A 17,156-nucleotide genomic window follows, 5' to 3' on the forward strand; every position below is an offset into this window, starting at 1 on the left:
TTCTCGGGCCAACACGTCAGTGAGGGGCGCCCGTCGGCCCGACGAGACCCACCTGTCGGGAGGTGCGGTAGCGCGCGCGGGGCGGCTGATCCGCGGGTCCCGCCCGCCGGCGCAGACGTGCGGCCCGGGCCAGCTGGGCCAGTGGGAGGAAGAGAGGTTGGGCCGGCTCCAAGAGTTCGCCTAGAAGATGTTTCTTTTTTTATTTCTTTTCCTATTTTCCCTATTTGGATTTGAACTTTTATAGAGTTTTGAATCTCCAAATTTACAATCAAATGCACCACAAGAAAGTATCAACATGATTTACTTAACTTGTTTATATTCCATAAATTAATTTCATTACCTTAAACATGGCACTCATATGCTAAGCAAATAAAAAGTCATACATATAAGAACTTAATTTTCTTGCTCTCCTTATCTAAAAATCTGGGCAGTTTGGTTGCACATGGAATTGAGATTTGAAATCAGAGACCTAATTCTCTGGAATTAGACTATAACTAGAAAGTCCCTCTTTCAATACAGAGTATCACTCCTCTCTATTGAGTGGAATTGGACCACACAATTCCAAACACTAGTTCAGTGACATCCAAACAATAGAATTGAAATCATAGCTCATTTCAATACCATGACTGATTTATAACTGAACTCAATACAATTCCACGCCCTCCAATATCGACAACCAAACTCTCTCTCTCTCTCGCTCTCTCTCTCTCTCTCGCGACGCTTGTAACCCCTACTATGAGCACCCCGGTGCAAGATAACATAAGCCTCATCCTCCCTCTTGTGTTCCATCTTGCATCAACCCATCTGGGCAGGGACACGCAGCGACAAATTCACTGGTCGGTTGAGGGTCCTCACGGGTCCAAAACGCCGACAGTTGGCGCGCCAGGTAGGGGCCTGCTACGTGTTGACAAATACTTTCCCGTTGAGTTCCAGATGGGTAGTCTTTAGCAACCTCTTTAGCCCGGGACGGTGCTCCGCTTCGGGAGTCTCGAGTTCATGTCCCACGACGGCAGCTACGACATGGTACTGCTCCTCTCGCAACATGACAACAACGACGGTCGTCGGCTCGCCCGGCGGAGGCGAACTCGACGACGACTTCCCCCCGTGGCGGAAGAGGAACACTTGGGTTTGCCCCGCCACCCTCCTCGCCAGAGGAGGAGGAGACGGGGCAACCGTGGCCAGGCAGGAGGTGGCACCTCGTCGGCTGTCGGACCAGAGCGAGTCGACGACGCCGGCACCGCAAGCAGGAGCACCGGGATGTCTGCTTGGTGAAGGTAGCGACGCCAGTCTACCTAGACTGGACCGACAAGCCCATCACCTTCGACCAAGGCGACCACCCCGACTGCGTACCGAGCCCAGGAAGGTACCCGCTCGTCGTCGACCCTGTCATCGGCAACGCTAGGCTCACCAAGGTCCTCATGGATGGAGGCAGCAGCCTCAACATCATCTACGCCGAGACCCTAGGGCTCTTGGGGATCGATCTGTCCGCAATCCGGGCCGGTGCAACACCTTTCCACGGGATCGTCCCCGGTAAGCGTGTCCTGCCCCTTGGGCAACTTGATTTGCACGCCTGCTTCGGAACTCCATCCAACTTCCGAAAGGAAACCCTCACTTTCGAGGTGGTTGGGTTCCGAGGGACCTATCACGCGGTACTGGGAAGACCGTGCTACGCCAAGTTCATGGCCGTCCCCAACTACACATACCTCAAGCTCAAGATGCCAGGCCCCAACGGAACCATCACCGTCGGATCCACATACCGCCACGCTTACGAGTGCGACGTGGAATGCGTGGAATACGCCGAGGCCATCGCCGAGTCTGAAGCCCTCATCGCCGACCTGGATTGTCTCTCCAAAGAGGCGCCCGACGTGAAGCGGCACGCCGGCAACTTCGAACCGGCCAAGGCGGTTAAGTCCGTCTCCCTCGACCCCAGCAACGACGCCGGCAAGAAAGTCAGGATCGGCTCCGAGCTCGACCCCAAATAGGAAGCAGTGCTCGTCGACTTTCTCCGCGCAAACGCCGAAATTTTTGCGTGGAGTCCCTCGGACATGCCCGGCATACCGAGGGATGTCGCCGAGCACTCACTGAACATCCGAGCCGGTGCCCGACCCGTGAAGCAGCCTCTGCGCCGCTTTGATGAAGAAAAGCGCAGGGCCATAGGCGAGGAGGTCCACAAGCTAATGGCTGCAGGGTTCATCAAAGAGGTATTCCATCCAGAATGGTTAGCTAACCCTGTGCTTGTAAAGAAAAAAAAGGTGAGAAATGGAGGATGTGCGTAGACTACACTGGGTTAAACAAAGCATGTCCAAAGGTTCCCTACCCTCTGCCTCGCATCGATCAAATTGTGGACTCCACTGCTGGGTGCAAAACCCTATCATTCCTCGACGCCTATTCAGGCTATCACCAAATCAAGATGAAAGAGTCCGACCAGCTCGCGACTTCTTTTATCACACCTTTTGGCATGTATTGTTATACTACTATGCCATTTGGCTTGAGGAATGCAGGTGCAACATACCAAAGGTGCATGAATCACGTGTTCGGAGAGCACATCGGCAGAACGGTCGAGGCTTACGTTGATGACATCGTTGTCAAGATAAGGAAAGCCTCCGACCTCCTCTCTGACCTTGAGATAACATTCAGGTGTCTAAGAGCGAAGGGCGTAAAACTCAATCCCGAGAAGTGTGTCTTCGGAGTCCCCCGAGGCATGCTCCTAGGGTTCATCGTCTCCGAACGAGGCATCGAGGCCAACCCAGAGAAAATTGCGGCCATCACCAACATGGGACCCATCAAAGATTTAAAAGGAGTACAAAGGGTCATGGGATGCCTTGCGGCTCTGAGCCGCTTCATCTCACACCTTGGCGAGAAAGGATTGCCCTTGTACCGCCTCTTAAGGAAGGTCGAGCGCTTCACTTGGACCCCCGAGGCCGAAGAGGCCCTCGGAAACTTAAAGGCGCTTCTTACTAATGCACCCATCTTGGTGCCTCCCGCTGCGGGAGAAGCTCTCTTGATTTATGTAGCCGCAACCACTCAGGTGGTCAGCGCCGTGGTCGTAGTCGAGAGACAAGAAGAAGGGCATGCACTGCTTGTCTAGAGGCCGGTCTACTTCATCAGCGAGGTGCTATCCGAGACCAAGATCCGCTACCCACAAAACCAGAAGCTACTGTACGCAGTGATTCTGACACGGCGAAAGTTGCGACACTACTTCGAGTCTCACCCGGTGACTGTGGTGTCATCCTTCCCCCTAGGAGAGATCATCCAGTGCCGAGAGGCCTCGGGTAGGATAGCAAAATGGGCAGTGGAACTCATGGGCGAAACACTTTCATTTGCCCCTCGGAAGGCAATAAAATCCCAAGTCTTGGCAGACTTCCTGGCTGAATAGATCGACACCCAATTGCCGACAGCTCCAATACAACCCGAACTTTGGACCATGTACTTTGATGGGTCGCTTATGAAAATAGGAGCAGGTGCTGGCTTGCTCTTCATCTCACCCCTCGGGAAACATGTGTGCTACATACTGCGCCTCCATTTTCCGGCGTCAAACAACGTGGCTGAGTACGAGGCCTTGGTTAATGGACTGCGCATCACCGTCGAGCTAGGGGTTCGGTGCCTCGACGCTCGTGGCGACTCGCAGCTCATTATTGACCAAGTCATGAAGAACTCTCACTGCCACGATCGGAAAATGGAGGCCTACTGCGACGAAGTTCGGCGCTTGGAAGATAAGTTCTATGAGCTGGAGCTCAACCATGTTGCTCGACGGTACAACGAGACCGCAGACGAGCTAGCTAAAATAGCCTCAGGGTGAACAACGGTTCCCCCGAATGTCTTCTCCAAGGATATATATCAGCCATCCATCAAAATCGACGACGCGCCCGAACCCGAGGAGACCTCAGCCCAGCCCGAGGTACCCTCAGTCGCCGAGGGTGAGGCCCTGCGTGTTGAGGGAGAGCAGGATGGGGTTACGCCAAACCTGAACTGGCAGACCCCGTACCTGGAATATCTCCTCCGAGGAGAGCTGCCCCTCGACAAGGCCGAAGCTCGGCGACTGGCTCGGCGCGCTAAGTCGTTCGTTTTACTGGGTGATGAAAAGGAGCTGTATCACCACAGCCCCTCGAGCATTCTCCAACGATGCATATCTGTTGCCCAAGGACAAGAGTTGTTACAAGAAATACACTCGGGGGCTTGCGGTCACCATGCAGCGCCTCGGGCCCTCATGGGAAACACTTTCCGATAAGGTTTCTACTGGCTGACCGCAGTGGCCGACACCACTAGGATTGTACGCTCCTGCCGAGGGTGCCAATTCTACGCAAGACAGATGCACCTGCCCGCTCAGGCCCTCCAGACGATACCAATCACTTGGTCGTTCGTCGTGTGGGGTCTGGACCTCGTCGGTCCCTTGCAGAAGGCACCAGGGGGCTTCACGCACCTGCTGGTCGCCATCGACAAATTCTCCAAGTGGATCGAAGTCCGACCCTTAACCAGCATCAGGTCCGAGCAGGCGGTAGCGTTCTTCACAAACATCATCCACCGCTTTGGGGTCCCAAACTCCATCATCACCGACAATGGCACGCAGTTCACTGGGAAAAAGTTCTTAGACTTCTGCAAAGGCCACCACATCCGAGTGGACTGGGCCACCGTTGCTCACCCGATGACAAACGGGCAGGTGGAGCGCGCCAATGGCATGATTTTGCAGGGACTAAAGTCGAGGATCTACAACGACCTTAACAGGTTCGGCAAGCGGTGGATAAAAGAGCTACCCTCGATGGTTTGGAGTCTGAGGACGACGCCGAGTCGGGCCACGGGTTTCTCGCTATTCTTTCTAGTCTATGGGGCCGAGGCCATCTTACCCACGGACTTGGAATACGGTTCCCCGAGGACAAATGCTTACGACGACCGAAGCAACCAAACCAGCCGAGAAGATTCATTGGACCAGCTGGAAGAGGCTCAGGACGTGGCCTTACTACACTCGGCGTGGTATCAGCAGTCTCTGCAACGCTACCACGCCCGAAGGGTTCGGCCCCGAGGCTTCCAAGTAGGAGACTTGGTACTTCGGCTGCGACAAGACGCCCGAGGGCGCCACAAGCTTACTCCTCCCTGGGAAGGGCCGTTCATCGTCACCAAAATTCTGAAGCCCGGGACATACAAGCTGGCCAACGATCAAGGCGAAGTCTACAACAACGCTTGGAACATCGAACGACTACGTCACTTTTACCCTTAGAATGTTTCAAGTCGTTCATGTATCTCGCTTTCTTTACATGCATAAATAAAGTCTAACCATCAAGGAAGGATCAGCCTTGCCTCGGCAAAGCCCGACCCTCCCTCGGGGGCTAGAAGGGGGGAACCCCCTCTGCGTCAAAATTTTCCTCGGAAAAGTTTTCTATCAAAACGACTTTCGTGCGTTTCGACTATATCGATAACGGAATCCTAAAAACGACGAGAGGAACACTTAAACGGCAAGGCCGACCGAGCCGAGGGACTCCTACGCCTCCGGGTTACGGATACCTCACTCATCACCTTCCGCGAAGAGTAACTCGCGCTCGGATAAGCGATTCTGCTACCGAACAAGTCCTAACGCACGAAACAAGAGGAAAGAAAACGCAGCTTTATAAAAGTTTTCTACCAAAACAACTTTCGTGCTTTTCGACTATATCGATAACGAAATCCTAAAAACGACGAGAGGAACACTTAAACGGCAAGGCCGACCGAGCCAAGGGACTCCTACGCCTCCGGGATACGGATACCTCACTCATCACCTTCCGCGAAAAGTAACTCGCGCTCGGATATGTGATTCTGCTACCGAACAAGTCCTAACGCACGAAACAAGAGGAAAGAAAACACAGCTTTATAATCCGACAATAAAAATGTTTAGGCCTCAGCGGCCGCAAAAAACATACGCATACTTAGAACAAACTGTTCCTGCAGGCTCAGACACGGCAGGGGGAGGAGCAGCACCCTCGGCGTCGTTTCCACCCTCGGTAGAATCTGGCCCGGCCTCAGGCGGCGACATGAGCGGAAGGATCTCCACCTCAAAGGAGGAAGCCAGCGCCGCGCTTGGGCCCTCGACAGCCACGTCAAGCCTCTGGACCTCGGCTAAGGCAGCCTCCTCTTCGTCGGGTAAGCAGTACCCCTCGCTGACCCGCTCTAGATCCACGTCGTAGTGGGAAGCGAGTACGGCGAAGGCCCGCCTAACGCCATGGTGCAGCGCCCCGCGGAGTCTGCTGCGCACATGGCCGCCCAAGGCCCATAGGTGACTCTGGGGGGAGCTACCCGAGGGGACGTCGTCGAGGCCAAAGGCCCGGCAGAAAGCCGAGATAGCCTCGGACATGGCCACGCGCTCGGCCTCCTTCTGCCAGCCGCCTCGGCAAGTGCCTTGCAGTTCTTGACGGACTCGTTAAGAGCCGTCTCGAACCCTGCAGACAGCCGAACAATGTTCTTCAAACACAAGGAGAAGAATGGAGACAAAAACAAAGTCACAAAGCAGACAAGACATACCTTTGGCCCGGGCACGCTGCTATGGGGTCATGGCTTGGGCGGACCGGCCAGACCCGACGGCCACGACCAGGCCCTCCGCAAGGGTCCCGGCGCAAGCGGTCGCCTCGGGTCTAGATGGGGAGGGAACTTCTTCTACGTCAAAACTTTCATCGGAAAAGTTTTCCACCAAAGACTTTCGTGCCTTTCGACTATATCGGTAATGGAATCCTAAACGCCAAGCGAGGGGGACCTTGAACGGCAAGGCCGACCGAGCCGAGGGACTCCTACGCCTCCGGGATATGGATACCTCACTCATCACCTTCCGCGAAAAGTAATTCACGCTCGGATAAGGGATTCTGCTACCGAACAAGTCCTAATGCTCGAAACAAGAGGAAAGAAGCACGACTTTATACTCAAATACCCAAATGTTCAGGCCTCAGCAGCCACAAAGAACAAACACTCATACTCAGGGTAACTATGCTACCTAGACTTAGACGTCGGCAACACCCTCGGTGGTTTTTCCGACCTGCGGCAGATGTCTTAGTACTTGAAGCAGTTACATTTTGCTCTCAGGCAAATACCATTACATTCCCTTACAAACGGGACTCCAGCTCCATTCCCACAGGAATGAACAACCTCCACACCAGAGGGGCTACGAGATAACAAACTCCAAGCGGCTCGCCGGCGACCACTACACCAGCAGCGACAACGACCTCCACCTCGGGCGGCTAGACAGCAGCAGCGATTGCCTCAGGGCAAACACTACTGTGAAAAGGCCCTCGCCCATGTCCCCCTACAAGGGACGAGAACCAGCCATTAAAGCCAAAGAGCCGGAGGTCCGGAGCGTAGGTGGCGCTGACGGTCTCGTCGGCGGAGGCAACCGTTTCTGCAGGGGGAAGCCTCACCTATGGCGACCACCACCTCAGCACCGACGACAGCGGCCACCTGCGCGCAAAGCCGCGCCGACGAATGGCGGACGCCCTAGTGCGCACCGGTAGATCCTCACTCCCGTCCTCGCCACAGGGGTGAGGACAAGACAATCCAAGAACATGTGCACCGCCCTCGCGGCGTACGACGTGTTGTGCGACCCCCGGTGCGGCCAGCGGCGCGGGAAGGGCCGCGGACGTGGCCGACCTACGCACGGCGCGACCATCGCCCGTGCGATGGATGGACAGCCACACCCCGACCAGGCAGCAGGTGGCAGTTTGCCTCCTCCGTAAGGCTGGTGGACGCCCTTCTCCCCCGAATGCTGAAGGAAGAAGCGGGTCGCCAGCCCATGCGGAAGGCAAAACACCGACTCGGCTCGCCCTCCTCCCCAGCACGGATGATGAACATCCTTGAAGCTGAGGGCAAGGGAGAGGCCACGGCCCGGCTCGCTCTTCCCCGCCACGAGGCCTATGGTCATCATCCTGGGTGACCGCCGGCGGGGGACTGCAGCCGGGCTGCATGATGAAAATCCTTGAAGCCGAGTGATGACTGAAGAGCGCTAACCCCCACGAGGTCGCGCTCCTCCAACAGCATCAAGAAGAAGGCAACACAGGTGCACCCCATCTGGGGGCTCGGAAGGTGGGAAGACGCGATGAATGCGAGGAGTGCGAAGGCATGGCTATTGCCCGGGGGATCGATCCCTTTTTAAAGGTAGATCTCCTCACTCGCACCCCAAGCGTCACGGGCAAAGTCTCCACCGACGTGCTCCAGGGTTCCCACCCTACGACACGGGGCTGGGTCCCACATGTCATACAAGCTGACCTGAAACGCAAAGAAGGCAAACCGCCACACACGAAGCATGTAACCGCCCCGTGGTTATACGCCCTCTCATCCTCGCCGAAACCAGCGGTCGAAAAGGCGGACCACCATGCAAGAAGCGTGCAACCGCACCACGGTCGTGCACCCTTTCAGCTTTGTTGCAACCGACGGTCCAGCATGGGGGCTAGGTCCCACATATCATGTAACCGGCGCGCCGGTTACTGCGTGCAAGGAAACCGCACTGCCACTCGCGCCAATGCCGCGTCTTCTCGACTGTGGAACCAGTGCAGCGATTCGAGGCAGCCCCGCGCATGACCCAACAATGCCAATTAAGGGCGACGATCACGGGTCAGTCAGCCGCGGGACAGGCGCGACAGTTGGTATGGCCAAAAGCGGACCGACAGTAATTGCAGCAATAGACGTGCGGAAGCGGCGGTCCAATCACCTACAGGCCCGCATCCTCTCCTGAAGCGGCATGGAGCCTTCTCCCACGGCATAAAGACGACACACCCGTGTTCCGTTCCTCGAACGACTCACGCACGCGCAACAGACGCCCCGCGAATCACCCGTCCCGTCGCATTAACTCCTTGGCAGGGCAAGCGACACCTCTGGCAGGCGAAGCGGGCGCCGCTTCACCTCCGTCATGATGACCGCGTCAAAAAAGGTGCGCCACATTATTTAAATTCATATCCTTTTCCTTTCTCTCTCTCTCTCTTGCCACAGGGATCGGGAAAGGGGATATTTCAAAAAAGGATCCTTCTCAGCGAAGGAAACGGACCCCGAGCCCTCCTACTGATAAAGGGTTCGAAGGTTGCGCCCTGCGGGGTTCGGCAACCGCCCCAGAGCACTCGGGCTCCGAGCCCTTTACTGATCAGGGGTTCGAAGGCTGGCCCCTCGGAAGGGTTCGACAGGCGCCCCAGAGCATGCAGAGTCAGGGATGACCCTGGGTACGTCCGTTACATGGCCGAGGCTCGGGCTACGCTCCCAAGGTACCCTAGGACATTTCCGAGACTAGCGGGAACGATTTGTAATGGAATCCCACCGGAGGGAGGCACCAAGCCCTCGGACCCTATCAAATGGGTCCGGGTCCAGCAAATCCCCTGCAGGTACTTTTGGAGCGCGCCTCTGGGCCACTAGCCGACCCTTATCGAACGGGGCTCGGGCGTCCACTCGGATCACCCGTTAGCAACTCACTGGAAACACCGTGTTCGGTGCCCCCCGAGGGTAACACGACGCTTTCCCCCCTTCCTCCTTGCGGAAAGGCGATGAAGGGGCGTACAATAAAAGTCGAGACGGTCCTCGATCGTCCTCTCGCTCCGTGCAGAGGCTCAGGGGCTGCTCTCGCACCAGGCTACCGCCAAACTGTTGAGCACTCGGGCTCCGAGCCCTTTACTGATCAGGGGTTCGAAGGCTGGCCCCTCGGAAGGGTTCGACAGCCACACCAGAGCACACAGAGTCATGGATGACCCTGGGTACGTCTGTTACATGGCCGAGGCTCGGGCTATGCTCCTGAGGTACCCTAGGACATTTTCGAGACCAGCGGGAACGATTTGTAATGGAATCCCACCGGAGGGAGGCACCGAGCCCTCAGACCCTATCAAATGGGTTCGGGTCCAGCAAATCACCTGCAGGTACTTTTGGAGCGCGCCTCCGAACCACTAGCCATCCCTTATCGAACGGGGCTCGAGCGTCCACTCGGATCACCCGTTAGCAACTCACTGGAAACACCGTGTTCGGTGCCCCCCCGAGGGTAACACGACGCTTCCCCCCCTTCCTCCTTGCGGAAAGGCGACGAAGGGGCGTACAATAAAAGTCGAGACGGTCTTTGATCATCCTCTCGCTCCGTGTAGAGGCTCGGGGGCTGCTCTCGCACCAGGCTACGGCCAAACTGTTGACCACGTCAACAAAACAGCTTGAAAACTCGAAGCCTGACCATGCACCCGGGCTGCGGCCGCATGAGGGAACAACAAGGCCAACTGAGGCATCACAAAAAGAATTAAGACCTCAGAGGAGTCAAACCACTCCTCCGAGGCCTCGGGGGCTACACCCGATGGGTGCGCTCGCGCGCACCCATCGGAGCAAAATATGACCGAGAAAGGCTGGTCCCCTTGCAAAAAATCCGGCAGAACCTCCAAGCGAGTGCCTACACTCCCTTCAAGGCTCGGGGGCTACTGTTGGGGACCGTAATTAGGGGTACCCCCAATGCTCCTAAACACGGCTAGAAAACATCCTCAGAACAAACCGTAAAGACTGATAGGCATGGCTCAAGTCAAGGCCTCGACTACCAAGGGACGCGATCTCATCCGAGCCCAGCCTCGGGCGCGCACAGTAGTCCCGGACGGATTCACGCCTCGCCCGAGGGCCTCCTCAGGCAGTGGGCGCACCCTCGGCTCGCCCGAAGTCCAGCTCGGGCAAGCTTTGTCGTGCAGCGACCTTGCCCAAATCGCCTCACCAACCGACCGTATCGCATGCGCATTTAATGCGGGGATCGCCTGACACCTTATCTTGACACGCGCACCTCAGTCGGCAAGGTCAAAGTGACCGCAGTCACTTTGCCCCTTTACTAATCGTTCTGACAGGAAAACAACACTATTCGCCCCGCTCCGGCTACTGTGCCAACCACCAGGGTAAGACTAACAACAGTAAGTCACGGCCTCTCCCGAGTTCAGCCTCGGGTGCAACAGGGAGCTCCGCCTCGCCCGACCTCAGGCCTCGGCCTCAGCCTCGGCCTCGGGAGAAGGTCTCCGCCTCGCCCGACCCTAGGCCTCGGCCTCGGCCTTGGCCTCGGGAGGAGTCACAACCTCGCCCGACCTCAGCCTCGGCCTCAGGAGAAGTCTCCGCCTCGCCCGACCTCGGGCTCGGACCGACCGCGCCGCAGGGTATACATCATTACCCTACCCCTAGCTAGCTGCCTTAGACTACGAAGGAACAAGACCAGTGTCCCATCTAGATTGCTCCGGTAACAGGTAATGATGGTTCCCCGCGTGCGCCCATGACGTCGGTTGTTCTCAAACTCCCTACGAAGGCAAAGAGACGTCAGCAGGACCCCGGGCCGCACCGTCAGCTACGCTTCTACAGGGCTCAAGCACTTCTCCGACGGCCACGCTAGCACATATACAGGGCTCAAGCACTTCTCCGCCGGCCACGTTAGCACATAGCTACACCCCTATTGTACAGCTGGACCATCTCCTTGTATCTATAAAAGGGGATGTCCAGGGCCTTCCTAAGGGGGCGGAGAAAAAGGAAAGAGGCACGCACGCAAGAGAGGAATAGAGGCAGGCAGAGTGGGAGAAACGCAGAGGAGGCTAACTCAGACAGCTCACCTCAGGGCCAGACTCTCTCTCTCTCTCTCTCTCTCTCTCTCTCTCGCTCTCTCTCTCTCTCGCTCTCGCGACGCTTGTAACCCCTACTACGAGCACCCCGGTGCAAGATAACATAAGCCTCATCCTCCCTCTTGTGTTCCATCTTGCATCAACCCATCTAGGCAGGAACACACAGCGACAAATTCACTGGTCGGTTGAGGGTCCTCGCGGGTCCAAAACGCTGACACTTTGGGTCTAATTTGGATGGCATAGAAAGGAGAAAGCTATAACATGACTTGACATTAGTATAAGTTAAGAAATTAGAGCAATAATTCAGGGGTGTTTGAATATACTAGAGCTAATAGTTAGTTAGCTAAAAATTATTAGTGGAATTAGTTAGTTAAAAAAAATCTAACTAACTATTAGCTAATTTGCTAAAATAGCTAATAGTTGAAATATTAACTAAACTGTTTGAATATCTGTAACTAATTTTAACCGCTAATTATTAACTCTATCGCTTTCAAACATGACCTTAAGAGTAACTCTAAGAGGCCACTAAAATTTTCCTCCAAAATATGTTATCGGGGTTGTTGAAAAACAAAATATTGCTAAAAAATGTAAAACCACACCAATCTATTGATAAATGACGCCTAAAACTTTTGAACCACCAATTTGGGCCGATGCGCCCCTGATATCAGCTCCATCGTCGTCATCAGCCGAAGACGCTTGCAGATTCTGTCTACTACCATCATCCACGAACGAAGTACTGAATCCCCTTGTAGCAGCGACAGAAAAAATGAAAAAGAAACAGAACTACGGGTAGCAGTGACATGTACTTACTCAACAAAGTAGAAGAGATAGGAAATAGAAACACAACTACTTGTTCCATCATCATGTAGCAGCGGCATCAGTCTAAAGATTATCAGCATCTAATATTTAGGCTGTAGCGCCCAACATGGCTTCAAACAGGGGAATAAGCAGTTCATATACATGGGGTAAAATAGTGCAGACTAATCCCTTCAAACAGGGGTCTTGGTTCAAATTTCTGGAACAAGCTGACATCGGTGGCTGGGGTGCACCTCCACCTCGCATATCGACTCCGTCGCGGGGAACGTGGGGAAACGTGTGCCGCCGGTCACCATATCCCGACCATACGAAGCAACTGGCCTTAACGGATGAATTTGCTCGAGTCTGCTGCCGCAACCTCCATCACCAACGAAGACGGCTCTCCCGCTGCCGCATCCTACCATGGCTCCACAAAGAAAACGAGCACGCGACGGTGGGAATCAACGCAGGAAACCACAGTGATGCGCGTGCGCGAGTGGGAACCTTGCTACACGCAAATTTGCAGGGGATAAGGCTGCAGATGCGGGGTGGCGAATAGATTGGGGAAGGAATGACGCTCTGTTGTAGGCGGAAAGTGAACCGGTTGAGCCCCAAAGAACCTTTTCACAACCTTTTACCAATTCTCTTGTTTTTAAAAGGGGGTAAATATTTTATTCGAGCCGCCGCATGTCAATATGCATGAAGTTGTTCAACATACATAATTTAACAAAGGTTATCGCAACATCACAACCTAACTTCAAAACCAAGGTAGAGACAAAACACAGTTCAATATAAAGTAATTCTGCTAGTAAAGTTCCATCTATTAGTAGCAAAAATCTGCATCATGGTCGTTTCAAGCAGACGACATCCCAACTTAACTTGTCATTCGTCTTCTTCCTTTAGTAGTATTGCCAACTATCTCATCCATTATGTTTCTCTGAAGACTATCTGCATCGGTGTAGGCACTTATACATTATTAAAAATAACATCATTTATACATAACCAAATTGCCCCAACAAAAAGAGACAGGCTCCCAAACCAAATTTTGTTCTTAAGTTTCCCCTCTATCCTTTAAGCCACAAATATATGTTGAATGCTTCTAGAAGGTAAGATATTAAAGAAAACTTGAACACACTGCTATACACATCTAGCAATACAACAATTGAAAAAAAGGTGTTGAATAGACTCATCCAAAATACATGCATCACAATTTAGACTTCCTTTCCATTGCCTTTTTAAAACGTTGTTTTTAGTAAGAGCTATCTTATTGATAAGATGCCACATAAAAATATTTATCTTATTGAACTGTCAATGTTGTTGCAAAGACCAATTCTCTTGAGCTGCTCTAATATATGGCATCACAATTTGTTTTAGTTATAGATATGAAATTTAGAACTCTTTAGTGGCACGTAAGGAATGCCCTATATAAATAAAAATCACAATTTGTTTTAGTTATAGATATGAAATTTAGAACTCTTTAGTGCCTTAGGTAGTGTTTGGATGGATGGACGAGAAAGGATGAAGAGAATGGGGTGAGATCATTTTAACTTGACTCATATTTAGTTTGGAGATCCAGAGCCAGGGTCAAAGAATATTCTTCAAAAATAATGACACGTAAGGAATGCCCTCCATAAATAAACCCGTTCACCATACCGATCCATTGGCAGAACGCTCACCCACTATTCAGTGTCCACCTTCGTCGTCCATGTCGTCCCAGCAGTGGTGGACGGCTCCCGCCAAAGAGGAGGCGCCACCGCCACCCGAGTTCATGTGCCCGATCACGTTAGACCTGATGCAGGACCCTGTGGCGGCGCCCACTGGCATCACGTACGATCGTGCTGCCATCGAGTCTTGGCTGCTTGCCGGCGGCCAGCGTGCGTGCCCTGTGACACACGGCGAGCTCCGCGCGGGAGACCTCGTCCCCAACCACACCCTCCGCCGCCTCATCCAGGACTGGTGCGCCACCAGCCGTTGCTGCTGTAGCGTCGATCGGGTTCGGGTCCCTGCCACGCCCGAGGAGGCCGCCGTTGCCGAGCTCGAGAGCGCCACGCGCGCAGGCGACGCCGAGCGGTGCGCTGCCGCAGCGCGCGGGGTCCGGCGACTCGCCAGGGCGGCCGAGCAGAACCGGCGCCGCCTCGAGTCCGCCGGCGCTGCGCGCGCTCTCTCCATGGCGTTCACGTCGTTTGCGGACACCGCAGATGCTGCGGTCGCCATTGATGTGCTCGACGCTGTGCTGGCAGCGCTGGTGCTCGTGATGCCAATGGACGAAGAGGCCATCCTGGTCGTGGGCTCGTCGAGCGCGTCCGTAGCGCGGCTGGTCGCCGTCGCCGCGAACGGCGACCTGCACAGGAGGCTGCAAGCCGTGGTGGTAATCAGAGAGATCATCTCGCTTTCAGTTTACAGAGGTACCGCGTGTACGATCGGTCTGTGCGCCAACACCGAGGCCATCGCCCGAGTGTTGGTGAAGACGATCAGAGACGCCATCTGCCCGCCGGCCACCAGGGCGTGCCTGGTCGCCGCGTACCACCTCGCGCGCAGCGGCGAGAGCGCCGCGACGCGCCTCTCGGTGGCGGGGATCGTGATCGTGCTCGTCGAGCTCCTCGTGGACGCTGACAGGAGCACGGCCGAGAAGGCTCTCGCCGCGCTCGATGCAGCACTGGCGTCTCGCGACGGCAGAGCGCGTGCTCGTGCCGACGCACTCGTCATGCCCGTGCTGGTCAAGAAAATGTTCTGCGTGTCCGACGCGGCCACCGCGCTCGTCGTGTCAGCGTTGCTGCGCATCTGCAAGAAGTGCCCGGAAGACGACGAGGACGGCACTGCGGTGGCAGGGGCAGCTAGACGGCACGCCATCGTTGAGGCACTGCAGCTGGGCGCCCTCCAGAAGGTGCTGTTGCTTCTGCAGGCGGGATGTAGAGAGGAAACCAAGGGAAATGCTACTCAACTGCTGAGACTGATGGTCAGGTATCAGGGCTGTGGGGAGTGCGTTGACGCAATGGATGTGAGAGGGCTCAAGAGAGACACTGCAATTTTGACTGGATAGTTTTCTGTGAATATATATGCCAAAAGAAAACAGGTTTTATTTATATATTACTTGCTAGAAAACAGCATGTCCTACTATACGTATATATCACAAAGGAAGGAAGTTGTACATAAATATCGTAATAGCTCTACCAAATGTTCTTTAACCTATGATTGTAGACTATACTGTGTATGGTTCTGGTTTTCAAGGAAACGTATCATATATACACATATAAGCATTACTAATGTATATAAGCATTTTCACGATTGCTGCCTCAAGAGTTCATTGGCACGGATCAGATGTTTGGCGTGTTGAATAATTAGACAAATTCCAAATTAAATTTCGAATATAAATCATGACTAAATCAGAAGAACTGAAATAAAAAGGCAAATCAGATGATGCGTATTGATTAGACTTACTGATAGATGGCGCGCGCCGGAATCGGCAGGGTCGACGATGTCGAAGTAGCAGGATCGACGAGGTCAGAAGATCACGAGCAGTCACGTGAAGACGCTTCCCAAAAACCTTATTCGCCCTCTCTCGGTGCAGGATCTAGAAGACGAAGGGTTCCGGAGACCTGCTCTCCTGATCGCAGATGCACCTCTGCGGTCTGGACGAAGGGAACTAAAAGGCGGCTCAACTATGAAGAGAGACGAAAGCGAAACTGGGATGATTTTGGAGGCTGGCTGCCGGGCTCTTTTTATAGGGTCGAGTCCGCGACCCCTGGTCTTATCCGCCCACGAAAATCTCGCAATCAGTTGAGATTTTATAGCGATCGGTTAGGATAGACGTAACAGCCAAGAAACCAAAAAATCGAACGGCAAAAGGTAGCCGCGCCCCCGCAAGGCGAGGGGCCGGATTTCGGCGGACCATTCACGCGCATGTCGTGCGCCCGCGCCCTTCGCCCCGCCCCGGCCAGGCCAGGCGAGGCGAGGCGAGCGAGCGCGTGTGGCTCTCCACACTCTCTCCTCTCATCCATGACTTGGTGAGTGAGTGTGGCTTTCATATTTAAGCTAGCTCTACTCCACTAGAACTAGCAATATGGTGCTATTGGTTCCACCAATTCCCTAGCCATCCACTTGTATGGGCTTTTGAGATTTTCCTGGGATTTATTAGAATTTCTTAATTGGGCCAAGCCCATAAATCCTAACAATCCCCCACCAGATCTCAAATGCCCATCTGCAGTTTTCGCCACTGTTCACTACTGTTTAATATACTAGTTTTTCAGCAGAGACTGTTAAGTTGAACATCCGCCTAGAACTCCAAGCTACACCAACCCACAACTTGGACAATGGACTATGCCTTGAATTGCAAGTTTTGTGTGAATGGGTTTCACTTGAAGTCATGACCAGTACTTGGCTACCAGTAGTCCCCTTCTCGGGTGGAGCATATACGTCGTACTCCAAGGTCTCTTCATGAGTTTACTAGAGATCACCCAAATCTCATAGACTGCGACGTTAGACAGTCTAACTCATATAGGTGTGTTCTTTCAAAGAATGTTCTGCAGGACAACATCTTCGCTAATACAAGCCAACAGAACACATTAAGGCACAAAGCCAACCTGCCTTACAGCATTTGAGAGTATTGCATCTTTACTTAGAGAGGGTCAAAGGTTACTCTCCTCGGTTCACCAATGGCTTGTTCTTCCCAGGACCTAATTCACGGGATCTCCAATCACATAGACTGGGTTTCCACCATGGCAACTTTATTCGGGTCTCATACCCATCTCTCTCAATGCGATTTCTATCACATTACGTTGTAGTCCCTTGGTAAAAGGATCTGCCAGATTTTTATCTGTT

The 17,156-nt window shown here is 53.9% G+C and overlaps 1 protein-coding gene across 1 annotated transcript; it reads left to right on the forward strand.

The window, feature by feature from the left end:
- Positions 1 to 13,768: 13,768 nt before the first annotated feature.
- Positions 13,769 to 15,587, forward strand: LOC103644871 (U-box domain-containing protein 21). The gene has a single exon (XM_008668024.3). The coding sequence runs from the start codon at positions 13,960 to 13,962 to the stop codon at positions 15,376 to 15,378; it is 1,419 nt and encodes a 472-aa protein (XP_008666246.3). The 5' UTR covers positions 13,769 to 13,959; the 3' UTR covers positions 15,379 to 15,587.
- Positions 15,588 to 17,156: the final 1,569 nt, after the last annotated feature.

This window comes from Zea mays, chromosome 1, assembly GCF_902167145.1.
Source record: "Zea mays cultivar B73 chromosome 1, Zm-B73-REFERENCE-NAM-5.0, whole genome shotgun sequence".
Lineage (NCBI taxonomy): Eukaryota > Viridiplantae > Streptophyta > Magnoliopsida > Poales > Poaceae > Zea > Zea mays.

What these genes read in the sequence shown, in the direction of transcription:
- LOC103644871 (XM_008668024.3), top strand. Translation starts at nt 13,960, where the DNA reads ATGCCCTCCATAAATAAACCCGTTCACCATACCGATCCATTGGCAGAA.